Below are 25995 nucleotides of genomic sequence, written 5' to 3'. Positions count from 1 at the left end.
CAAAAGACATGAACTTAGAAAACAGAAGATGAAAGATCATTGATAAAAGGTGGATAACACATCAATATACCCCAACAATCTTAGCAGCACAAAAAACACAGTTTCACTTGCATTTTGAAAGGTTTCACAGCACTGCACAGCCGAATGCAACAACTGACATATTTTAATATACACAAACAGAATTCGATCGGCTCAATGTTATGCTGCATTTTTTACCACCACTTTTTCTTCTTATCTCTTTACTGAGTTTTTTCACAGATGTCTTTACCCAGGGTAACAACGTTAATGCCAAAGTAGTATCAAAAAGCAGCTACCTTGAAGCAGCAGTGAGTATTTTCTAAACGAAAAAGTCACTCTTCTTCTCCCTCCTTTCATTGCAGCATTTCCTCCTGAAAGCACGGGAGTGTGCTTGCTTGCTCATCACTCCTGCTACCCTAAACAACTGAGAGAGCTTTGTTCTTCTGCACCAGCAGTTCTGCTCATGAACACTGACACTGAATTTCCTTTTTTAGACAGCAAGGACGCAGACTTTCTTCCTCTTCTCCCCCCGCTCTGCCTCGCCTCCCCTCCCCCTCCTACAGTCTCTGCTGTGCCCTCATCTTACCTTCAACAGCACAAGAAATCCATGCTGCAGTTTTTTTCCTCGTTAGCAGCTCTATGGCAACAGCTCTGAGGCAGCAGCCCTTCACAGTTCTCACTTCTCTCTCTTTCCTTCTGCATAAAGATACACAGTCTGTTTGCCCAGGAAATTAGCAAAGACAATTCTGATGTGATGGAAATTAACAAACACAATTCCAAAATTATTTCAGTAAAAAGTGTGCTCCCTGGGGTACAGAGTTGTATTCCCAGGAGAACTGAACGTTAGCAATGCAAATGAATAATAGTAAAGGAAATCAGAGAACTCTTTTTGTGTAATTAACTGTAAAATCATCTTTGTGACAATTAAGCTCTCTCAAACACAAATGTGAAGAAAGAGAACTCTGAGATTAAGATACACAAAATATCACATCCAAATGAAGTCCTGAAACTAAAAGTATTTGTCATTGTTTGACTGAGTCTTTGTTATTAACACATAAATTAAATCAGTGGTTTGTTTGTTAAACTCCTGCTAAAATGAAAGCAGTAATGGCATACAAAAATTCATAGTTTGTAACCCGTGGAAAAGTATATCTTAGAATACATTTAGAAATGCTAAGCTACATGGGCAAAAAAGCAAGCAAAGAAAAAATATCAGTATTTGGGTGGTTACTGAGTACTATAGTATCTGCGTGCTTAGAAATTAGGATTTTCCTACCTTTGCTACTTTTAAATTAATCAGAAGAATAAGCTACAAATAAATGTTGAATATGACAGCAAATAAACAGCTCCTTAAGACTCAGAAAGAATTACTTTTATTTAATTAAAGTACCTAGCACAAGATAAAAATACTTTGAATAGAGGCACATACATTTTATTTATTTATTTATTGCAAAAAAACCCCTGTCACTAATTTATAATCCATTCATTTTCATTACATGCATGAAATAAATGAATCAATATATTCCTGCAATTCAGCATGAACTCGCATTTCTGTCTCCTGCTGTGTAAAGAACAAAGGTTTCTGGCCACTGCCAATTGCTGTGACATGCTGTGGTAAAGTGCATGTCCTGGAGTGGCACGAGCGACGCCACAATTATTCTTATCTAAAGTAACAGGATCACCTGCACCTTGTCCTGTCCATGCATTAGGCCATGTCCACCCTTGCTTGTGCTGGCGTATCCCAGGAAAACACAGGCACCTGTTCCTGGGCGCAACCTGAGGGGAAAAGAATGAATTCTCTACTGTCCAGCACCTCACGTTCATTTTTGCCTCATCTGGCAGATTTCAGTCAGCCTACAAAACAATATATAACAGCATTCTGGGATGGGTTAAAGCACGAACAGCTGAGGCTAAGGACTGGCCTACAGAGGCTTCACAGCACAAACAGAAGCCCCAAACAACAGAGCAGGACAATTACAATCGGCAGCTCACTTGGCACTTCAGCTTCATGGGCACACATTTCAAACCCAGCCACAACAAGAGCATGAATCTGTAACACTGTTAAAGAGAAAAGCCTTGGAATAGTCACATTTTTCATTCCCAAAAGATCTCAGAAAGATTAGGAAAACAAACAAACAAAATTATTACAAAAGTCATCATGTTTACCTTGATTAAGTTTTTTAACCTTTCCCTACCCAGAGCTCACTGCTTTGCAGGCACACAAAGCCATCAGTCCCAGCCTTAAACAGTTTACAGTCTAAGAGACTCTTCAAAGACAATTGATAATTTCCATTGTACAAACAGATGAAAGAAGGGCACAAAGCTGAAACTGATTATCTATACTTTCACATTAAACCAATATCAGTAAACCAATTCTGAGCTACAGTTACCTGTAGAAATTAATAGTCTCAATTTTCTTATGAAAAGTAAATCTCAGTAGGAAACTTTCACTTTGCAGAAACTAAGATTTACCTTGAGGCAATACATTTGACACAGCTCATTTTATTAATGACAAAGAATTTATCTGTATTGTTAACTTTTACACGCTGTAGCAAACTATAAAGTGCAAAATACTGTTTTTAAATTTAAAATGCTCTGACAGAGAAGGAGCAAGAGGATTCAGTTAACAGATGAGGCTGGATATGGGCATAGAAAGAGCTTCTGTTAAAGAACAATGAAGTAATTTGTGTGATATCTCACTCTTGCTGCACGTTTTAAATATCCTGACAATAAAGGGCTGTGAGACACTCACAGTGAAATTCTATGTGCAACACTGTATCAGTTGATAAAACCCTGCCACTAATCAGAGATGGGCCCTCATAACTCACAGCACTGCACAGACACTCTGAACAGCACAGTGTGTCTGCCCTGATGTCCAAAAGTGTGATTTGGATGGGGAAGGACAGAGTCGAGTGGCTGGCCCTCATCAGTCAGGACACAGAGCATCTATCAAGGTTCATTTATCTACAGCATACATAAGAGATTACTACTTTTTTACCACAAGCTGGTCCTGTGAATTTACCCTTGTAAAAATCAAAGTCCTGCTTGGCCTTTTTGGTGTTTTTATCTTGGGCTTGGTGCACGTGCATTACTTCCTCCTTTTAAGAACACAGCACTCAACTTTTTTATCAATGAGGAAAGGTACTCAGATTAAATAGAGAGTACAGGTCTGCCTGTAGTGGCTGTTCCAAAAATTAAACAACTGAAATCAGCAATTAAAAACCTCAAGCACTGTCAGTGGATTCCGAATTTGAATAATCATGAGAATAAATAATGTGCACGGATGGTTAACCAATAGCAGAAGGGAAAATGTTTTCTTCAAAATAATGCACAGGCTCATACCTTTCTCTCAGAATTGGAAAAAAATATTCTTTGCAGACTGCCTCACAGAAATATATGACATGCACTATTTCATGGCAGTGCAAAAGACTTCCAGTAGACTTAAAAATAAATGTAACCACTACTGTGTCAGGATGTTATCAGCAGCTGCCACCTGGTTCATCTCTCAGCTTTATTTTTGCAATAGAAAGAACAAACCCTACCCTGGAAGTACTTGTAAGTTCTACCAAAGATTTCTAGGCCTCCTGTCATTACTGATCCCCCCATTTCAATCATTTGCCCACATGTAACCTCTGAGGCAAACACCACCACCCCACTTTGCAGAGGAGAAAACTCAAGAGCAAAAAGAGCTCTCATTACAATAAGAGTCAATGAGAAGTCTCTAATAAATGTAATCTGTTGAATTTTAGTGTTAAAATTACATGTCTGTGGTCACACTGGGAGTTCTTAACACAACAAAGAACAGAGCTAAGCCGACTTCATGTCCTGGACCCAACTACAAGCCTTAAAAAGTACAACAAAGGATCTAATTGCTCAATCAAGGACAATATTCAAGACCTAAAACTGTAATTATTGAGTTTTATAGCATGCAGAGGACTGAATGACTACAAAAATCATAGAAAGAAAAAATGTATTTCTGTTTCAAGTATTTGGGTTAAGATTTTATTGTGCCAACATTCTTCTCATTACCAGAATCGTTACTAAAATTACAAGACCACCATAAGTGATTCCATATGATAGTTTTCTTACTTTATACTCCTTTAAAGAATTAACAGTAATTTACATGCTTCCTCTAAGAAACGAAATACTGATTTTCTAAAATTAACCCTAGTTTTTTATTAGAAGCCCAGTGTAATGCTAACTAAAGTAAATGGGAAGTTTTTCACAAATTCAAAGGCCATTGAATGAAACTATATATACCCACTAAAAAATAAGTAGTATTTCACTCCCTTAGTTCTTAAGATTTTTTTACCCTATGAGACAAAGCTGAGAACCCTGGGTTCCTCTGAGGGCCTAGAACACTTCTGCCACTTCCTTTCAGCAGCAGTTTAATAAAACTTTTCCACTGTATAAATCAGAGAATAAGAAATACATAGCAGACAACTTCAAATCTCTGAAGGCAGGAAGGTCTGAATTTAAGCTCCAAACTCTAAGAGAAGATGAATTACTGGATGAATAACCAGAAATATTAAATTCACACAACTTTGCTCTTTCTTTTTAAAAACTCAGTCTTTAACAGCTTAACAAATCAATATCATCAAGGAAAAAAAAAATCTAACTGGGAATGGGAGATCTTAAGCTAAGAAACAAAACTATGCAAAACTGAAGCAGGAATACTCCTTGGAGACTTGTGCTCCAAGCAACTAGGAAGGACGAGCCACAAACCACCGTGCATACATTTCAGACAAGTGAGTCAGCTGGCCAGCAAAAGGTCCTGTCCACCCCACATCCTCTACACAAGCCTGAATATCATGAATAGACTGAGCCTGTGAGACAATTAAATCAACTAAAGCAGCTTAAATCCCACTGTCTGTCTGTAGTGCTTGACACCTCAGTAATTTAAGCATATTTGAAAATGTTCCTTATTGACCTAGTGCACAACTACTCAGTGAGACAGAACTTCGACTGGGAGAGGAAATTCTGTGTCTGGATATACTTTTAATTCACTCAACAGGGACATTGCGGAGATTTCACAACACAAATTTGACTACAGTTACAAAGAGTAGAAATATCGGTCAAAGCATAACAAAGTTGTAAATTAATGTTAAAAAAGGATGACAAAGCAAACCTAGCAGCCCAACATACTAAAGTCATCATAATGTGGATTTCAGATTACATGAGAGACTACAGAATACAAAGCCAGCTTTCTCAGTCCATTAAAAACACTGCATCTTATAAATTCTTATTGTTTAGTTTGTTTAAACTGTAATTTCAGTGGAATGCATAAAAATGCATAAGTTAGCATTAATGAAACCCTTACTACTTTTAAATAACAAGCATGCGACTCCTGGAATTTGGACTTTCTTTCTCCCCTGGAGGTTTTCCAGAATCCTTCCTATGCACTCCTACATCTGAGGAAGAGCACTTTTGTTTAGGTAGGATCCTTTGGGACTGATGAAGTTTTGAAAAACGTGACTTCTTGCTAACACCACCCTAACAAATCATCTTGATCCTTGACATGACCTACTGAGAGCGAGCTCTGTCTGGTTACCATTACTTTCTTTGCCCTGCTAGTCATGACAATCAAATAATTCACAGTCCCCACTGCCGCATCAGACTTGCAAATGCAGGAGAGGAACTCAGGGATCTTCCAGGTTTCCTGTGAAGTACGTGACAGTTCCGCAGCAAATTCAGATCACGCCATGAAATTTCTAAAAGGAGATTTCCTAATGCAAACTGCACCACAGCCCTTGCCAGAATATTGGTGTGCGGGGATTACTCAACTGGAGCTCAGTTTTAGGAGGTGTCAGCTCCTACAGCTTTCTTTAGATACATCATTCCTTACTTCAATCTGCATGAGTAATGACTGGAAACCCAGCTGCTAAACCAGCTAGTCCATCTGTTACCCCCTGTTAATAAATGTATAATTATGTTCACTCTCACTAAAGAGCTCATGATTCACTGGGATTGTCTTTTTGGGAAACATCTACTGAAGTATATTAGGTGCACATATATATGTGGCCGTGGATCCTACCTTTAGTACACAGACATATTATTTAGTGTCTTCTTGGTATCTCTTCTGCCTGATGAAAACAAGAACCTGATCCTTGAGGAGTAAGTTTGCAGTTGAGGCTGCTCTAGAAAGCTTAATCAGATTTAAAGCCAGGGGACCGTAAGAAATTCCAGTGTAATTCCAAGATCTTTGTCAGTGACAAAATCTGACCTTTCGGTACCTCTTCACTGTGATGCTTCATGTTCAGAACACAAATAATTGCAGGCAGAGCATGGCTAACACTGGCCTAAAAATACACAAGTGAGATGTGAAATCACATGAAATGGCTGCTGGCCCTACGGTAACCAAAGAGACATTTCTCACACACTGTACAAAGGTTTCAAAGGGTGTAAAATGTGGACATTTTTTCCTGTTAGTTAGGGGTCACTGCTGGGATAAACAATCCTGGATTTCTGCTATCTTGTTTCACAAAAAGAGAGGACTGATTCTGCATTTCCAACCATTTGCTTATCCAAAGTTAATGAAAAAAACTGCTTTCCTCTTTTCATTTGGTGAAACAAGTCAATGATTTCCACTGCAGGAAACACTGGGTTCTGTTCCTCACAGGCCTTGGTGTGAAACATCCATGTGAATAAATCTCTTTTACGTGGGAACTGATGATTTGTTTCTTAAATCATAATTTCATTGTTCTAGTCATACAACACTCAAGGCAAAAAGGGAGTGTCTGCCAAGGGGCCACCAGGCCAAGGACCGTCACTGCATTAAAACAACCACGAACCAGAGCAAATAACGAGGCCAATAATTCGATTCCTCAAACTCTGCCAAACTCTGCCACGACCACATGACAGGAGACACCAATAAACTCAACAGGCTTTTCTTTATACCCAAGCATCAGGTAAATCAGAGAGATGAACAAACCCCTCAGAGACACAGAAGTCTCCAGCTTCTCTACAAAGCTCAGGGTCAAGAGCTGGGAGAGCAGGCAGCACTGTTAGGCTCCGTAGTTGCCTAATGCCAAGAAATCTTGTCATCTGACTGAGAGACTCTCCATTATTTTAGACAGTAAATAACAATATAAATTTATAAAATTATCCCTTGATTGAAGTTAATAGTAAAAAAAAAATAAAAACCACACATTTTCTGAGTTGATTTTTTTTTTTTAACAGGATGACGTTTGGTCAAGCAGAATAAAACAAGACTTGCAGCAAGCTAGAGCAATGGGAACAATTTCTCCTTAAAGAAAGCCAGGAAAGCCTTGTTAGTTAAAAAGTGCTGTCAAAACTGAATTCTCAAAGTGATCTGATACATGGATAATCTGAAATTACACTAATTTCATTATAGGAAAAGATAAAGTAGATACTTGTTTCTGAGATGCCATTTCAAGTCTGTGAAGAATGATAACTTACCTTCCTGAAATTCCCTCAGGTCCAGAAGTCTTTTCCGCTCAGGTTTGCAAATACTTTAAGACTTAAATGCAATACTTAAATTAAAAAAAATATATATTCAACAGCTTTCTTAATAAATATTCAAGATTCTTAACAAACATTCATCGGTTTTATTTCTCCGTTTAGACTCAAAGCAACCTTAGTGGGAAATGTAACCGTGCCAGCCATGCGTCCATGTTCTTTCTTCAGTCCATCCCGTTTCTTTTACAGCCAGAGGTTTATGAGTCCACACAAACTGTCATCGTTTATTTTAAAAGCCTCTGGCTATTGCTGAATGACTGTCCGAACTGCAAACACAAGATACTCTCAATATTTTCTACCCAGCATGGGTGAAACAAAACTCGAGACCATTAGGGTGGGTCACAAGCAGAGCTACATTTATATAATTTTGCTGGGATATTGGCAAATGCTGCATTATTTCTACAGATAATACTGCCCTAGCAGATGCTAGCATAGGAAGAATAAATGTACATATAGTCTCTGAGAGATTTGCTTTATGGATATTTTAGATGGTTCTAGACAATTTACAGTATTCTAGACAAGTAAAGGGTCGAGTTTTTCAAGCACTGCCTCCATTTGTTCATATATAATCACTATGGAAACAGGTTTGAAAAGTGACACACGTAAACCCATTAAAGTTGGCAAAAAATTATTGCTTACAATTTACATTATTTGCCCATATATTAAATACAGATAAAGATTATTGTGAAACCTGAGAAGAGCACTAGATCGATATTTTTTCCTACCACAGTATGAAAGCATTGGGCGTGATCATTGAATCGGTTTGCCCAGTAACATTTCGTTTACTGCTTTATATTGAACTGCACTAACCTTTAAATCAGTCTTGACAGGCTTTTTTTTGTGAACATCGCTGTACTGCGACCTGCAGTGTATCACAGCACTGCGCTTTCGGCAGCGCCCCAAGGACCACCCAGCCCGTCTCCTTTAAATACTCCCCAGATACTCCTTCATCCCCTTCGGGACTGATGCACCCTTAGCGCCCCGGGACGAGCCTGAAGGATTCAGACCCGGGCCCGCGGGCCTGCACTGCCGGGGCAGAGCGGGGCGGGGGTGGGGGGAGCCCTCACAGACGCCTCCATCTTCCCCCCATCGCCTCATGGCCCCTCCGTGCGCTCCCAGCGCTGGTCCCTGACCACCACCCCGGCCCCGGCCGCAGGAGCGCGGGGGGGGAAGCGACCGAGGTTGTTTCGTCTGTCAGGGAGGAGGAGGCGGCGGGAGCCATTTCGGTGTGTGGGGCGAACCTGCGCCCCTGAAGCGGGGCCGCCTCCCCCCGCCCGAGGACGCTGCTCTTTTCACTCCTCTATCATCCCCTTACTCCGGGGCTTTAAAAAAAAAAAAAAAAAAAAAAAGACAAGACGAGGGAAATATGGCCAGGACAAGGCGCCGCAGGGCCAGCCGGTGTTCCTACACCCAGACAGGCCCAGCCGCCATTGCCCCTTCCCGCCCCGCGCTGCAGCAGGGCCAGGCTGGGAAACCCCGTGCGTGCGGTGGGGGGGCAGGGAGGGAGGAAGAAGTGAGGCGCCGTCACGCAGTCAATGGTGCAATATCCTTCCGCGCTCCGAGAGAAAAAGGAGTCCCATGCTCCCCCTGACCTATTGGCCCCAAGAGGCTCAGGCACGACCTTCGGAGTAACCCAAACGGTCGCGTGACGGGAATCCCTTAGGAAAGGGGGCTCATTCCGGGGGGATTCGTGCTTTTTCGCCTGTGGCATGCGGTGTATATCCATGCGCAGAGCGGGGCGCAAAGAGTCCGGCGGCGGGGCGGGTATATAAGGCGGGCGCCGCGGAGCGCTTGCCTTTTCAGTTGAGGATAGAGCTGGTGATCGGAACATGTCAGGGGGCTCCGCGGATTATAGCAGGTATGGCGGGGGGCCCAGGCCCTTTCCTCCTTCGGGGGCTCCGTGGGTTGTGCGGAGGCGGCCGGGGAGAGGCGGAGGGGGGTGGATGTGGGCGCCGGGGTGCGCTGTGGGGAGGCCGGCACTGCGGTCGCTCAGCCCTGCGCCCCGGCCCCTCCCGTTCTAGACGTTTCTGTCCCGGCGCTCCCCTTGCTCGCGACTCAGCGGCGGGTTAGCTATATTTCTCAGAGCTCGCTTTTCTTTACTGGCTTTTTTTTAGCCATCCCCTTGCTCCCGAAAACAGATTTCTTTAAAAATTAAAGCCCTAGACAACTGAGTTGTGGCTGAAATGTTTTAACGCCTCTATGAGGATTATTTTTCCTTGACACTCTATTCCTTCCCCCGCGCTGTCGGTTCTCCCCGGGTTGTGGGGCCGCCCTGGGGGCGAGACCATTGTATTTTGGGGGTGTCGTGTGTTCCCCACCCCCCCCCCCGGGCCATCGCCCGGCGCCGTCCTCCCGCAGCGCCCGGTTTGCGCAATCCCAGGGGTGGAGCTCTCGCGAGAGTTGCCCGGCGGGGCGGGGCGGGGGGGTCCGCAGCGGCACCGGGAGCGCGCCCGCCCCTTCCCCCCCCCCCCTTCCCCCGCGCGCCGCCGCGGGAGCGCGCGCCCATTCCCCGCCGCGCCGGGAACCGGCCCCGGGAGGGGGAAGGGAGGGCGGGAGTGCGCCCATTGGCAAAATCCCAGAGCACCTGCTGGAACGATCCGTCACGGGGCCCGCGGCGCTGGCAGCCGTGGTGCCGGCGCGCTCCCGGGCGCTGGTTGCTCCCGCACTAACGGCGTGTTCTGTTCAATGGCAGAGACCATGGCGGCCCAGAGGGAATGGAGCCCGATGGTGTCATCGAGGTGAGCACTCGTGAACCGACCTGAGAATTTAGTCGCTGGTGGAGATGGGTATTGTGTTTCTTATTTTCTATTTTTCTTTTTCGTTACAGAGCAATTGGAATGAGATTGTTGACAATTTTGATGATATGAATTTAAAAGAATCCCTTCTAAGGGGCATTTATGCTTATGGTTTTGAGAAGCCTTCAGCTATTCAGCAGAGAGCTATCATTCCATGCATCAAAGGTATGCAGGCAATTCATTTGTTATCGACGTGAAATATTTAGGAAAGCGTTGTAAAATGCATACATTGCTTTTTTAGTGTGCAGTGATACTTATCTTTAATCTTAAATGAAAAAGTGATATGATGGTACACCATCTTTCGGGACTGACCTGAAATGGAGAGAACTTTATAGTACTGATCACTTGATTCAAAGGGAATTAAATAAAACTAAAAACCATGAATGACCTCTGGGAGCAGTAAATGTGTATCCTACTTTTTTTAGGGTATGATGTGATTGCTCAAGCTCAGTCAGGTACTGGCAAGACAGCCACATTTGCTATTTCCATCCTGCAGCAGTTGGAGATTGATCTCAAGGAGTCCCAGGCACTAGTATTGGCCCCTACCAGAGAACTGGCTCAACAGGTATTGATAGTGTAGTTTGAAAAAAACTAAATGCTTGTGTGTTGCATAGGTTTCAGGTTTCACAACTGTGAGACAACAAACAGACTTCTCAAGGGGCTGTAATTAATATCCATTCAGAACCCTTTTGGTGTGAAGTAATGGGGGATACAAGCTGGCTTCTGTCCCGCAAGTTCTCTGCCTGCTTAAAAAGCTGAGTTGATGCCCGTGGAGGGTGTGCTGGGTCAGGGATGCAGGAGCCACCTTCTGTGCTGGATGTGGTTAAGATGTGGCAGCATCTCTAGCAGAAAACCAGCTCGAAAGCACAGCGTTCTGAGTGGAAACAAAATTTACTTTTTTTGGAAGCTATTTGAACTTGAGTGCAGTTGTGCAACATGAAAACTGCAGTGCACATGTGGTCACTTAAATAAATGTTCTTATATCTTTGTATGTTTTCTTGACAATGTAATTGCATGTCTCCTTGACTTCAAGGCTTGGTATTGTTAAGCTAAGTGAGCGTCTCTTAACAAAACTTACAGGATACTTAAATTTGTAGGGTGAGTGTATTTGTAATGTGGGGTCCTGAAATGTTTAACTCAAAATAGAAAACATCATTTTCAAGTAGAATATGCTAAAATACCAGTGCTGTAGTGACAAATCTTCCTCAAAGCAGAGCTAAACACGACTAAATGAGAAAATAATGAAAAAAGTCAGTGGGACAAGAGCCTGTGCCCAGAAGGTTAAGCCTTTGTTCTACTCTGAAGTCGTTGGTGAGGTGAGAGTTGATTTAAAGCCTGGCACGCTGCGGGGCACTTGCAGACAGCTCACAAAAGAGTACAAGTGCTTAATTCAGGCCTGAGCTGTGAGAGCTTGAGCTCATTTTGGGAGGCCCTGCCTTCAGCTTAGTAACTGATTCATGGTAGTCACTCTTCCAACAAGTTCAACTAGTAAGGACAAAAATGTAACTTAAAGTGCCCCTCTGACTCAAGGTTAATAGTGAACAACTTGAATAGTGTGCAGTTGGGCAAGGTCATTTTAGGAACAGTCTCTCCCAAGAACTGATTTGCTGTCCTGGCTTCCGAAGTCCTCAAATGCCAGTGATGATAGGGTTTAATCTTTATTGTACCAGGAACTACTAATGGAAGGTTCTATTTTAGATCCAGAAGGTAATCCTGGCCCTTGGAGACTACATGGGAGCAACATGCCACGCTTGTATTGGTGGCACAAACGTGCGCAATGAAATGCAGAAACTCCAGGCTGAGGCTCCACACATTGTGGTTGGAACTCCAGGGCGCGTGTTTGACATGTTGAACAGGCGCTACCTTTGTAAGTATGAATTCAGTGGTGCTCTTAAAAAAATCTCCAGTGTAAATCTCATACCCAGGAAGAGCTTTTGCTGGAAAGTGTAGTACTAAAGGAGAATAATACTCAGAAAGAAAGGACTGTGTGTGTTTCTGAAACTTCATGAGATGCTATTTTGTTTCGTTCCAATAGCACCTAAATGGATCAAAATGTTTGTTCTGGATGAAGCTGATGAAATGTTGAGCCGTGGATTTAAGGATCAAATTTATGAGATCTTTCAAAAACTTAGCACAAACATCCAGGTAAAAAGCTTTTACGTGGTTAAATTGATGGATGCCGATTTGATTACAGTGTGGCTGAGAACTGAATAATACAAATTGGTGCTAACATAGAGTAATGTGTTCCAGGTTGTGCTGCTGTCAGCTACAATGCCAATGGATGTGTTGGAAGTGACCAAAAAGTTCATGAGAGATCCCATCCGTATCTTGGTAAAGAAGGAAGAACTGACTCTGGAGGGTATCAAGCAGTTCTACATTAATGTGGAGAGAGAGGTTGGTATCAGCTGTACTTTTTCTGACAGGAGGACTTACTATCTCTTACCTTCTTGTTAAAGCACTGTACTAAAATTGCAGAAATCAAGGCTGAGCTTTGGTTTCTGCAATAATGCTAGTAGAGTACATGCAAGAAGAAGAAAAACTCAGCACTGGATCGAAAAGACTAGGGTGGACCTCTTTCTTAATGTCCAGTGTCCTATGTCTTAAGATTTGGTGCAACAGTTGATACAAAAACTTGACTTAGTGTCTTGTTGCAACTTTCCAGATCATACTAAATACTGTGTGTGAGAGGATGCTTTATTAGTTCTTGTATTCGAGTTTTGTACCTTTTTTGGGGCTCTTATGTATGAGCTGTACATGGCATAATGCATTTCCTTATCTTGTTTCTCTTCAGGAATGGAAGCTGGATACTCTCTGTGATCTGTATGAGACACTGACCATTACACAGGCTGTTATTTTCCTGAATACAAGGAGAAAAGTGGACTGGCTTACAGAGAAAATGCACGCCAGGGACTTCACAGTCTCAGCTCTGGTAGGAATTGATACTTCCCATCACTTCTGAAATGTCCTGTATGTACTGGGAAAGAAATGATAATGAGGGATATTAGAATGAGAAGCAGGAAAGTTATAATATAGCTGTGCAGTGCTGTATTATCGTTCCCCCTGCTGAAAGTAAAGTGCTTCCTTTCTATCCCTACCTGCTTCGTTCCCACGGCAGGTAGGGACGCTGGGTTTCACACACATGGCTGTTTCCTAAAGGATGTTCCAGTTTGCACCATTGGAACTGTACTGACTGCAACTTTTTTAAATTCTCCAGCATGGTGACATGGACCAGAAGGAACGAGATGTTATCATGAGAGAGTTCAGATCAGGGTCAAGCCGTGTCCTGATCACCACTGACTTGCTGGTGAGTGTTACCTTACACTGAACGTGTCCCTGTTATAACCTGGTGCCCAAAAGCTTCGTAAGTCAGTGACGGCTCTTGTAGCCTGAACTATCAGGAGCCTTTTGGAAGAGCAAAGACCACGACTCCACTATGGACTGCACAGTTGCAGTTCATAACTAACAATGTGGCTGACAAAAAAACCAGGATAGATATATTTTTAAGGAGCCTGTGACTTCCATTAATGGCTCTGTGTTGCTTTCCAGGCTCGTGGCATTGATGTGCAGCAAGTGTCTCTGGTTATCAATTATGACCTGCCGACCAATCGTGAGAACTACATTCACAGGTCAGTGGCTCTTCCCACCGGTGTGTGTGCTCTGCTGAATGTCACAGCAAAGGCACAGACCCTCGCCTCTTCTTCCCTGTAGTCCTTGCCAAAAACAGGAGGTGTTACTTATCCATGCATACAGTAACTGCTCAAAAGCCAGCAGGGAATAAAACCAGTTTTGGATGGGCTTTAGAAAAGCCCTGCGTTGCACAGCTGTGGTTCTGAAACAAGGGAGGAGCAGGACTATGGACAACAAAACAAAGCAGTGGGAAAACTTAGATGTGTAAGAGGTTTGGTGATGGCTGACTATTCTTGAGAGATGTGGGAAAAATGCCAGCTACTGAACTGCCTTTTGTCACGTAGGCTGTGATGAGCGATGGCAAAGCTGTTGCTGGCACATCATTCACAGCATTATCAGCTTAATTTGGGGTCCTGGCTGATCCTGCTCAGGAACCAGACAGACCTTACTACTCCTAGCAAGCGAGTTGTGTAGGGCTGCCTTCGCTTTTGGAGGTCCAGTTGTGTTCGTGTTGTGTGTGCCATGTTTGCTCTTGGTGGCTCCTCAGTGGGATTCTTTCTTCTGTGGCGTGTCTTCTGGTAGCAGTCTGTTCCCCTAGGTTTAGTTAACTGCTTCTAGTGACTGTCCCTAAATTAAGTAAACTGTGCTTTGTTACTTGATGTAAAAAAATACAGGAGTCGATAGCAGCAGTTGATGACACAAGATGGTGCTCAGAAACGGCGTTGACGTAATTTAGGACGTGGATTCGTAAGCGGCACAGTTTGAATAAAGAGCGAGTTGGTATTTTTTTATTTCTTTTGTCATGATTACCCCTAAGTTTTGTGAGCCATTTCTGTGTGTTAAGCTCTTGCTGGCAAAGTGCTCTACTGTGCAGTCTGTAGGAAGGTAGAGCTGATGGTGGGTGTAACTAAACAGTACTCACTGATGTGTTAGTGACCAACGTGGGCTTATACAAAAATGTTGGCCTTGGATTTTGCTTTTTAAGAAAACCAACAAACCCTAAGTTTTCCCACTGGAAACAGGTTGAACTAAAATTCTGAAATTCATTGTGCTGTTCTATGTTACTGGATGTAACTGGATTTGGTAACAGTCTGATTGTTCAACAACAGCCTGTCTTGTGTGCCCTGTGCTTGGGATTGGATGCATGAGGGAGGGGTGGGTGTGCAGTTGAACAGAGGGGAGGGAGACTGACCCAGGACCTCACACAGCAGCACCAACCATTAAATAAAGATCTTACTTTGCAGCCAAAGAGTAACCGTGTCTGCCCTGCTGCCACCATGGGATGGACCTTCTGCTATGCTGCTGGCACCAGCTGCTGGTTTTTCCTGACCAGAGGTGACTTTGGTGGCAGCTGGTCCTGTAAAGGCAGCCTAGGCTGGCCAGTGGCAGATGAGAGCAGCAGTTTGTGAGTGGATCTTGCAGACACGTAAAGCAGATTGGAGTGGTTAACTTGGGTGTAAATGTGCTTTCTTTTTGTGCAGAATTGGTCGGGGTGGCCGGTTTGGCAGAAAAGGTGTGGCTATCAATTTTGTCACTGAAGAGGACAAGAGGATCCTGCGAGACATTGAGACTTTCTACAATACTACAGTGGAGGAGATGCCGATGAATGTGGCTGATCTCATTTAGTCCCCGGGATGAGGTGGTTGTGAATCCAGTGCTCGCTGTTGCTGAATAGGCGATTCACAACGCGCATTGTGCTTCTTTCTTTGGGGATACATTGAATCTTGTCTCAATGCTCATTACGGATCAGAAATACAGATTTTTGATAAGAGAAGCGACTTTGTGTCGTGAGCTCTTGTGGGGAAAGCCATTGGCTTTGTCCACTTTAGGGTTAGACTGTTGGGGTTGGGTGGAAAGTCATGGGGTCTGTAAATTTTTTCTTTATTAGAAATTTATTTCCTAGTTCCATAGAAGTGGTTGTATTAGATGTTCTTTATCATTTAATAATTTACTTATGGACTAAAAGATATAAGTGCTGTATAAAGTCAGCCAATTATGTTAAACTAGCCTACCTTCCTTTATTGTATGTACTTACACCTCAGATTAAATTGGAAAGGCCTTTCAAAATCTCTAAACTTTTATAAGAGCATTAAAATGCATTTTTGTTTCATATGTATTTATTCAATAAAGTATTTAATTAGTGGTAAGTGTGATTTGGACCCTGTTGCTAAGCCCCAGCAAGCAAGCAATCATACTATTGTCTTAGTTAGGGTTAAACCCAGTAAAATTTGCCATATTGCACATGTCTTAATGAAGTTTGAATGTTCAATAAAATACTTCTATATTCACTTAAATTGTAAATAGTTGCTTCTTGGGTAGAGGGGTCTCACTAGAAGGGTGACAGCAGCCTGGGCTGTCTCAGGGTGGGAGCTGAAGGTGACAGGGCCCAGCAGGCAGCTTTGTGCTTGTGCCCAGCCCCCCCCCCCCCCCCATGCTGTGTCATTAATTGCAGGGGTGTTTCTGGACTAGTACCGGGCGAGCTCCAAGTGCCAGAGGCTGTCCCTGTGTGACACAGCTCAGGGGTGCTGGACAAGAGTCCTTATACTGAAACACCCTCTCATCAGTGTAGAAAATGGCTCCCTTAATAATCAGGGCTGGCTGACAAAACTCTGCACTGCAGCATTTTTGCCTCATTCCTGTACAAGGGCACTGGTTTTTTAACTGCACTCAGGAAGGTAGGAGGGGTGTTCGGAGCATTCTCTGAAGGGAAATGTCCCAAAGCTGCTTGACCCCCCAGAGCTGTGTTCATCATCCAGGTCACAGCTTTTAAATGGGTTGTGAGCAAGACCAGTGATGCTCAGGCAAGATCTGTAATGTCTTCAGAAGATGACCTGCCCTTCGCAGTTTTTCTAAGGTAGCTTGAGTGAAGTAGAACTTGCAATATGCTTACTAGAAAACTTACTTTGTGACATTTAACATTAAACAATCAGATACAAGATAGAGGTGGCAGGGGATGTGCTCCTTCAGGAGGTGGGTTCAGTCTGAAGTGTAATAGGGATGTGATCATTTTGCTAAGTCAATTCATTCAAAACCAACAGGGGTTGCTGTGAATATCTCCTTCCTTTCTCTGCTTGCAATTGATTATGTTTTCAGTCTACGCACATTTTTGATGACTTTACCCTTCCATAAGTGCAACACAGAAGCATTACTGACCCCACTGCTCTTTAACTGAGTGTAAAAAAAATGAATCAATACTCCAACATGAGCTTTTCCAACTGCTGAGCAGTCCTTTTATTGCAAAAAACCAGTACAAAAGTTCATGGGTCCCTGGCCTCAGAGCCACAGCCAACCCTGGAACAAAGGGCCGCTGGAGGAGTCAGGTGTTCTGTGTGAGCTGCTGCATCACAAGGGCACAGAGACTCATCAGCTGCAAGAATTCATCAGCACCATCTGCCAGGCATTTGTCCACTTCCTGCAGACAGAACAGAGGAGGTAAAACCCTCTGAAAATGGTGCTCGTGGCGTCTGTGTTTTGGGGTACAGTGGAGAAGCCCAAGGTGAAGTTTGGCAGCTGTTTGCTGCATTGGCACAGATTTCTCCAGCAGTCACACACTGCACACCCCTCCTACTGAACTGGGAACAACGAGCTCTCCAGCCTCCATCTCCCAGAGGAGGCCCCAGCATGGCAGCTCCGCACAAAGGGATGCGCCATTGGCTCTGAAACGACCGGCCAGGAGCATCCCTGCAGGGCATCAACACTGCCTGCCCGTCTGCAGCGAATTTAGCAAAACCTCCACCACTGCTGCCTCTTCTTTTTGGTCAAAATTTAGTAAGGTAATGAATTTTTAATTTTTTTTAAGGCATATTTTACACATCAGAACAAAAACTTGCATTTTGCAGCTCCTAAATTTTTTGAAGTGATTACTTAATTTTGTCTTAATTTTCCCTCCCACCTTACATCAAAAACAACCAAACCCACAAACCTCTTGCTTGAGTCCCACAACATAATATGAACAATAATTCACTTAACTGGGTTTCAATTCCTTCTCATGAAATTTCTCAGGATAAAAATTTAGGTTCTACCAAGAAACACTCAGAACTGAAAAAATGATCACGTACTTCTTGGGAGAGACTGTCCAAACAAAAATTAATCAGTGAAGATTAACGTGGTTTAGGTTTTTTGACTGAAGCTACAGACTCACCGCAAGTTTTTCCACTATGACAGATTTCTGCTTGTCACTGAGATCTTCACTCTCCACCACCGTGTCGTGCAGCTGGTTTACAAGCTGAGCAACAGCAAACCCCTCATTGATGAGATTCTGTGCCATGGAGAGAAGAAAATGGAGGCAATTCAACTGGAAGCCCAATCTGAAAAATTCTATCTGAACTGAAAGACTGTGCTGAAATTTAGGACGGAACTTCTGCGTTTTGGAGGACACTTCAGTAGCTTGTGCACAGCCCTGCCCTGCATCTGCCTGACAGGGTCCCCAAGTGAGCACCCAGGAAAGGCTGCACAAGGAAGGCAGGCACAGAGCAGTAATTCTGCCCAAATGTACTTCCAGCTTCTGCCAATTCGCATCTCGTGGATTTTCTGAGACATCTTAAACATTTAACAACCTCCACTGAACCTGTCCAATCTTATTCTAAAATTAGGAAAGGCTGGTATCCACAGCATCATGTGGCAGCTTCACAGCCTTCCCGTTTTGAACTGCCACCTACTTTGATTTATTTTCTTCATCTGGTAGTTGTTAGTCTCAGGCATACAGAGATCTGTAAGGCCAAGGCTCTTTTACTGAAATAAAACCCATGGTAACTCAAGATAGCTTTTAAAAAAAAAAGCAGTAGTGCCCAGTTACAAAACCAACAAATACAGTGGTCGATGAAGCCATTTAGGAAGAAGGAAGTTTATGAAAATAGAAAAAGAGTTGGTGCAATCTTATTCTTCTGTACAGCTAAATCCACTCCCATGCTTTACAGAACTGTGTGTCCAATTGTGCCACCCACCATGAAGCACCTTCTCTAGCAAGTGGAGAACATTTCCAAACCACTCCATTAGATTAGATCAGGTCACGGCTTGATAAAAGACTGTGCCAGCCCTGAAGGTTTGGATAATCCGTATCATCACCTCTTAAATCAACACAGTTTCAGACACCACGTAAATAAATGTGAAAATGTAAGACAGGGATGTCTGCACAAACCCTTCCACAACAATTTTAAGATCTGCTGCAAGTTTATAGGAGAATAAATCCAGACTCGAAACCAAAGGTCCTGCCAAGACCATCCAGTGAGGCTCAGCCAAGCAAAAAGCAGGAGGCTGGTCATACTGGGTCTTTTCATAAAGCCATGGAACATTTCACTGGAAGGGGGAATGGTACTGTGGCTGGCACCCTGTCAGGGACAAGTCCTTGAGTTAAAATCCAGTTCAAGACTGACTGAGCCTGCTTTAAACCCTTTAGATGACGAATTTCCCATTATTCAGAAAAATTCTGTATTAAAGAAAATAACCCCACCTTTATATAACAGTAGCTTGTGCTTCCTCCAGCAAGGTCTACTTTAAGTCACTGCAATTTGTCTTACAAACTTAATCACCAGTGCATCATAAGATTAACATGAAATATTTTAAAACTGAAGAGTTATTACAGCTTTATTCAGATACTTCTCATCTAACACAGCCTCTGAGCAATGAAGAAGGTGACCAGTCCAGGGACTACTCCAGTCCTCTGAAGAGACAGTTCTAAAGGCCTGAGCCAAGTGTGTCCCTCAGAAATCCTCCTCTGCCTAATTCAGCCTAACAGCTCCACGTGCCACCACTTAAACTCAGGAGAAAACCAGAGTCCCACTGGGAGGGAAGTTTATTTGCAGCTTTGACAGCTCTTCCTCAGAAGGGAAAGCCTGGTAAAAGACACTTCCCAAAATGTGAATCCAAACTGATTAAGGTCAATGTTCTGCTGCTGCAGCCCAGCAACAAAGGATTCAAAGGGCAGTGACTGTGGAAAATATTGAGGCTGGAACACTAAGAGGACTTTACCTTTGCCAGTGTTTCCAGTTTCTCAAAGGAACCACTCTGGCACCCCAACAGCAGTTCATCAATTGTCTCTTTAGGGATGACCTGTAACAAGAAGTGACATTTCGTAACTTCTACTTTGTAAACTTAAAATTGAAGTTGATGCTTACAGTAACAGACACAAACTGCTCACAGTAGAGGCCATTTCAGCATTTCATTCCTCTACCACACCCAACCACTTCAAGCAAGTGTATGACAGACCCACGAAATTTTAAAAGTGAAAGCTGGGCTGTAATATTTGTCCTATATTGGTGACATTAAAACAAAAACCATAATGACAGTGAACTGTCAAAGTCACCTTCATAAATCCAACACACAACTGCTTATTCAGGACACTAAGTGGAGGACATACTTCAACATTTAGATCAGACAATGCTTTCTGTGGCATTCTACACTAAAACAACACAGCAAATCAGTTTTATTTCCAAAGACACACCAGGGACATCCAAAAAAAGCCCAGTGCACTAAAATCAGACAACAAATCAGAAGAAAACAGGTTGACAGATGCCATTATTTCGCTCTGTGCAGGGAAGAGCTAACCATTTTCCCCTCTACTTATTGTCATTCCTGTCAGTTGAGTGTCTGGACAGTTCAGTTTCAAAGCTTCTTTATTCAGGTCACTCCAGGGTCACAGAAGTTATGTATGACCAAGAACTTCAAGTTTTTATGAAGATGTAAAGTTGGGTTCCTTTGGTTTAAACAAGCATGACTCATTCAATAATGGAATTTCATGCTTCTCTTTCCTGTCATTACAGTCAACTTCTGCCAGGTTTCAGATATCTGATATCTGTTCAGGTATCAGCTCTGTTTTACAGCTAGATACACAAAACTGAACAATGACTTCACTGAGAAAATTGCTTAAAATTGTTCTGTAAAACACTGCACAGAAGCAATTGCCTCTGGTTCCATTAAAGTGAAAACCTCCCAGCCCTTACAATTACCTGTGATGGCAGCACCTTCAAGGGAAATGCATCCATCATTAAAGCCCATTTATTTTTCAGGTCCTCAACTCCAAATCTCCCATTTCTTGCTTCAGGGGGTAAGTGTTTTGTTGCTATAGGAACACCTTCACACATGTTTTACTAAATGCATTTCCTCCCAGGTTTCTCCTGTCCCTGTCAGTATTATCTATGTCATTCTAGAATAAATCACTGCTGTTTTGTTAAAAAGCAGGATCTACACAGATCCTTGAAGAGACACTGTCACTGTGAACATTTAGGTTGTAAATGAGCTGCTACTGCAAGTCATTCCCCTGTGGGGCTTCCAAACCATATTTTCAATGATCTATACTCATATATACACACACATATATATAAAAGAACCAAAAAATGTTCTAACCTACTGTTCCACAGAAGGCAATACATTTTGCATTTATGGGCAGAGTATTTCAACTGCAGTTTGAATTATAAGACTATTTTACAGTTTACCATGATTTACAGAAGAAGTTGCTAGAAACTTGGTATGTAATAAGTGCACAGAATCAGGCAGTCGTTAAAATTCTGGTGGATACTCTGTTGGTACCAGACCGCAACACTAGTGGGTATCAAACAATTTTTTAATCAAACTTGAAGCAACAGTAGATAAGGGTAACAAAATGTTTGTCAGAGTAATTACAGGAGAAACTGCAAAGTACAGCTTACCCCAGCAATTTCAGTGACTATCTTCTCTGTGATCTCCTTCCCACCCATTAGGCGAGTGGCACTTTGAAGGAAAGTAATTGCTTTTCTTAAATCCCCTTCTGACACTTTCACAAGGTACGACACTGCCTGAAAAACAATGTCAGAAAATACTAAATGATATGTTCACTGTTAATTAAGAGCCAGTACACTTTTTTAACATAGTTATTTTAAAACATCAAGTAGCACCCAAAGCAGATTTTCAGAGCAAGGCTCAATACACAAGTCACAAAGCAACCTCTCTACTAACACAAATGTGTGCTGGCAGTTTCAGAATGAAGCGCAGTTTAATGCCAGTGCACTCAGCAGAGAACAAAAAGCCCTCCAGTTTAGCTTCAGTCTTCTCTGCCGGACACTTCTCTGCTTTTACGACGACTCTTAAAATTCATCTCGTCTACGGAAGGAGAATAATACCTAAGTGAGTTTATGCATTGCATTTCGTACAGTTGAGCAGTCTGCGAAAGTATGCTGACTTGGCCTCTTCCACTGCCATGCACTGGATTAAGCAGTAAAACTACATGGCAGCCACGGAGTTACCTCATTACTGATTTTCACGTGCTCCTTCTCAGAAACCTCCAGCAGCCGCTGCTGTTGGACACTGTCCGACAGAGGCTTGAAGCGGAATTTGGAGCATCGAGATGTTAAAGGTTCAATTATTCTGAAAGAAAGGAATGTGTTTGGTAAATCAACCTGTGGGCCCAGACAAAGCTATCAAGGTGGAAAAGGTTTTATATGACCTTAAAACCGCAACACTGTAAAAAATAAAAGTTGAAACATAAATATTGTTTCAGTCTTGCATTCATGTAGCTACATCTCTATTAATTGAAAACTTGATATCAACCTCTTAGTGGGGAAAAATAAGAAGAGACTACAGAACAGGCAACAAGTCCAAATAAGCAAAAAATCCCACATGTACCTGCTGATGTAGTTACAAATAAGGCAGAAACGTGTTGTTTTCGATTCCTTTTCCATGGTGCGTCTTAAAGCTGCCTGTGCTGCTGAAGTCATCGAGTCTGCTTCATCCAGGATCACAATTTTAAAAGGAGGACACATTTTACCACTGAAAAGTAAGAAGAAACCTGTTATCCAGGAGACATGCAACGTACAGACCAAGGGGAAAAAAAAACAAACGAACAACAAACACTTGAATGCTGCAAAACTCCTCTAAAACACATTCCCTTGCTGTTTCCTCTTTTAACACCTAAGGTAGCTCTTCTTTTTAAAGGCTTCCTGATTCCCCGAACTCCGAAGAACACTGCAACAGACTGATTTCAGTACACAAGACCATTCTTTTTGCCAGACAGTTGTAGCATTGCAGTTTTTTCCAGCTACTTTCCACAGTCCATACACATGGCTTGACCTGCACAGGGTTTCTCCCCACCTGATGCCAGAATCCTTTCAGCATCTTACAAACTAAACCCATCTCGTGTGAGATGCTCCACTAGAGGTACTAAGGGAGTAACTTCCACCACGATTTATGCAAGGAGATCTTTCTATGGTAGCCAAACATCTGCAAAGTCAACAATGTGTGAGCAAACCCAGAAGTCTTGGTCTTACAGGATTTTCCCTGTCTGCCTCCAACGTTAACAGCACCAGCAAAAGATCCTCCCGGGTATTCAAACCCCCCAGCACAAAATTCCACGAGGTCAAAGCTCAGCCCAAGCCCTGTGTGTTGCCAACTTCTGGGCAGTGCTGACCCATCATTTATACTGGAAACAAAAACAACCACATGCTTTGTCCAAAGCAGGAGGGGTTTGATCCAGCACTTACTCTGAACGGCTTCCAGATGCAGTGAGCTGAGCAAAAGCTTTCACTTTCTCCCGAATCACTTGAATTCCACGCTCATCAGAAGCATTTAACTCAAGGACTCTTTGCCGGAATAATTCAGGCCTGCAAAATTTTTATTGCAACATGTCAGGTGCTAACCCTTGTAATGATACACTACAGAGTGCATCAACAACCCTTCTGGCTGTTTTGAATGGCAGGGATTATTTTTATCAGCATTACTAAATAACATTGTTAAAAGACAGTGAAGTTGAGGTCATTAAATGTTAGATATGAATTTCCATTAGCTATTTTTAGAATCTCCTCCCAGGCTACAGAAAACAATGAAGTATAAAATTACATCAGTTATCCAGGAAAAAAAAAAACAGTAGGAAGTTGGCTTCATAAGTTCAGAGCACTGTATTATCTGCCTTTTTACTTATATCCTGAGAGCAATGTGGAATAACAAGTAAAATGCCCAGATACAGTCACTGGCAGTACTACCAATGAATTATCTACAAAGCATAACACATGCATATTTAGCAGCAGTACTACACACCAGCAACTCTGATTTTAAAAAATCCTCAAAAATTAATAGACCGGATTTTAAATCCTGGGAATCAAAATGGACTCACAACGTGGAGTTGTCTTCCTACTACTAAAGAAGAAGTGGTTCTCTCTGAAAAACAGTGAGTCAGAGATTAAAGATGATGAATGGGATGGGGGGAGGTACTGAAGTCAGCACTAGATTTGATAGTAACATCAAACACCTCCTCTTCCATACTTTGGTTATGGATCACTGAATTCACTACTCAAAAAATCCCAAGTGTTCCAAGTGAGCTGATGAATGTACACACACTGAATTTCAGTCTGACTCCCAGTACTGCTTCCAGACACAATTCAGTGGTGCACAGAGGAGAGATTACAGTACTTGAAGAACAACTTACTGAATAAATCGTAAACACTGGAATTCCTTTACAAAGTTCAGTAAGGCAAATGCAAGTCATATTTTTTTCCATGCTCCACTATAGGGTTACATGGCTGTTGGTGTTAAGTGATGTAAGTCTGTACTGGTAACAGAAACCAATGGCTTGTGGCAAGACAAATGAGAAAGAAATCTCATGTTAGAGCTGAATTAGAATGTGAAGATATTCCTGAAAAAATCCTGGAAACTACATAGGAGCAGGCAACGACCACAGGCATTGTGTCACATGATTAGGAGACGTGACTTGTCGACTACACCGAAGCAATTTGATTCCAGCTTACCCAAACAGTTCTCTGGCAGCTGCTAAAATCGTGGAAGTCTTTCCAGTTCCAGGTGGGCCATAGAACAACAGATTGGGAAGCTGAAACAGCCAGGCACCATTTTTTAGAAAAGCAAATAAGTAAAACAAACAAAACCCAGCAAAACCTACTGAAAATCTGAGCACCTAATAGAGCAGAAACTCTCTACTCCTCAGAGTAAACAATACCAAGTCTTTCACTATTAGGCCTCTAATGGAGGACAAACAATTGCTGTTTATAGGACAGCATGAACAAGCTGTTATTTTGTGGCACCATCACATGTTCTACCAAAACTGATATTCCCATTTTTATTTTCTTTATATATATATATCCTCCAAGACACGTCTGAGATCACTAAGGCCTTCAGAATTTACTGTTATGACTGCAGTGACATACAAATTTACCCAAGCGTGACCCTCAAGCAGCCTGGGTAACACCAGCAGTGCACTGTGACTGCTCACAGGTTAACTATCCCTTGCTCTCTCAGCTCCCCAGACCGCCTTGTTGCCATGCTGGGAATTCTGCACTGCCACCAACTCCAGTGCAGTGAGCACAGGGCAGCTCGGGAATGCCCGGGCTGGACTGAGGGAGGGCACTGCAGACACGGTGACAGGGACACTCCCTGCACTGCACAGCCCGGCCAAACTCACACCCACCCAAGGATTTTTCAAAGGAGAGCAGTGGCATTTCTTAAAGAGATTAGGTTAATTGATCTTTAAAATAATTTAATTAATGATCTCAGCATGAAAAAACCAGGCTGCATTAAGGAAAAATGCTGACACAGGAAGATCAAAGCAGCACAGTAAAGACTGCAGTAATAATTATAGGATGACATTTGGCAGCACAAAGCAAAACAATCTCCCAGTTTGAGAATATAACTAAATATCTGCTAGATACCTGAAATTCACCAGTTGGAACAAAAGATAAGCTGCTTTTGTTTTGTCTGTCAGAGAGCTGCCATAAACCAAATTTGTAAAAGCCATGACTGAATTCTGCCTGAAATCAAGGAGCTTTCTAAATAGCATAGGAATGACAGCTTCCTATATTACTGTCTCAATTAATCCCTTTTATAAATTATCACTTTAAAACTGCTGTCTTTAACAGCAGGAGATGTTCCAGTTCTACATTTTTAAAACAAGAATCCAAAAATCCCCTCTGATCAATAGGAAAAAGACAAACCTCTCAGTCTGACTTGATTTCCAGTCCTTAATAAATGTTCTATTTTTAAGAAGAGTCAACTAAAATTAGATTAGAGAATTCTATGCTGAATATAGCATGTAATGCTGACAGAATGGGAACAGCAAAACCAAAACCATCCAAAGAGCAGAGAAAAATGCAGAAGGACACAA

At 42.5% G+C, this 25995-nt stretch overlaps 2 protein-coding genes and 3 non-coding genes across 5 annotated transcripts; 4 read left to right on the top strand and 1 right to left on the bottom strand.

Annotated features, from left to right (window-relative positions):
• Positions 1-9228: 9228 nt before the first annotated feature.
• EIF4A2 (eukaryotic translation initiation factor 4A2) lies at positions 9229-16213 on the top strand. The gene is made up of 11 exons (XM_027890598.1): positions 9229-9355; positions 10190-10235; positions 10325-10457; positions 10718-10857; positions 11991-12159; positions 12328-12437; positions 12543-12686; positions 13084-13221; positions 13507-13596; positions 13839-13918; positions 15401-16213. The coding sequence occupies exons 1-11, from the start codon at positions 9327-9329 to the stop codon at positions 15543-15545; spliced, it is 1224 nt and encodes a 407-aa protein (XP_027746399.1). The 5' UTR covers positions 9229-9326; the 3' UTR covers positions 15546-16213.
• On the top strand, positions 10569-10639 carry LOC114060830. Its single transcript, XR_003571971.1, has one exon. It is a non-coding gene; the product is annotated as a small nucleolar RNA SNORD2 (small nucleolar RNA).
• LOC114060829 lies at positions 12734-12913 on the top strand. The gene has a single exon (XR_003571970.1). It is a non-coding gene; the product is annotated as a small nucleolar RNA SNORA81 (small nucleolar RNA).
• LOC114060828 lies at positions 13304-13431 on the top strand. The gene has a single exon (XR_003571969.1). It is a non-coding gene; the product is annotated as a small nucleolar RNA SNORA63 (small nucleolar RNA).
• Positions 16214-17121: 908 nt separating the features above from the next.
• Positions 17122-24792, bottom strand: RFC4 (replication factor C subunit 4; the record flags this gene model as incomplete). The annotated part of the gene is made up of 8 exons (XM_027890639.1): positions 17122-17331; positions 18061-18177; positions 19887-19967; positions 21563-21688; positions 22136-22256; positions 22515-22658; positions 23369-23488; positions 24629-24792. Coding segments are annotated over 8 exons (969 nt in total), but the record flags the coding sequence as incomplete, so codon positions are not given.
• Between the last annotated feature and the right edge of the window lie 1203 nt (positions 24793-25995).

This window comes from Empidonax traillii, unplaced genomic scaffold, assembly GCF_003031625.1.
Source record: "Empidonax traillii isolate 1590-97213 ecotype Southwest subspecies unplaced genomic scaffold, ASM303162v1 scaffold292:size1342341, whole genome shotgun sequence".
Taxonomy (NCBI): domain Eukaryota; kingdom Metazoa; phylum Chordata; class Aves; order Passeriformes; family Tyrannidae; genus Empidonax; species Empidonax traillii.
Note: the sequence above shows the minus strand (reverse complement) of the source record. Positions and strands in the feature narration are given on the sequence as shown.

Bases quoted from the DNA above. Each gene is read 5' to 3' on its own strand.
- EIF4A2 (XM_027890598.1), top strand. From the start codon at position 9,327: ATGTCAGGGGGCTCCGCGGATTATAGCAG. The intron at 13,222-13,506 runs GTAGGAATTGAT...TAAATTCTCCAG, and splicing joins ACTTCACAGTCTCAGCTCTG to CATGGTGACATGGACCAGAA. The intron at 13,597-13,838 runs GTGAGTGTTACC...GTTGCTTTCCAG, and splicing joins TGATCACCACTGACTTGCTG to GCTCGTGGCATTGATGTGCA.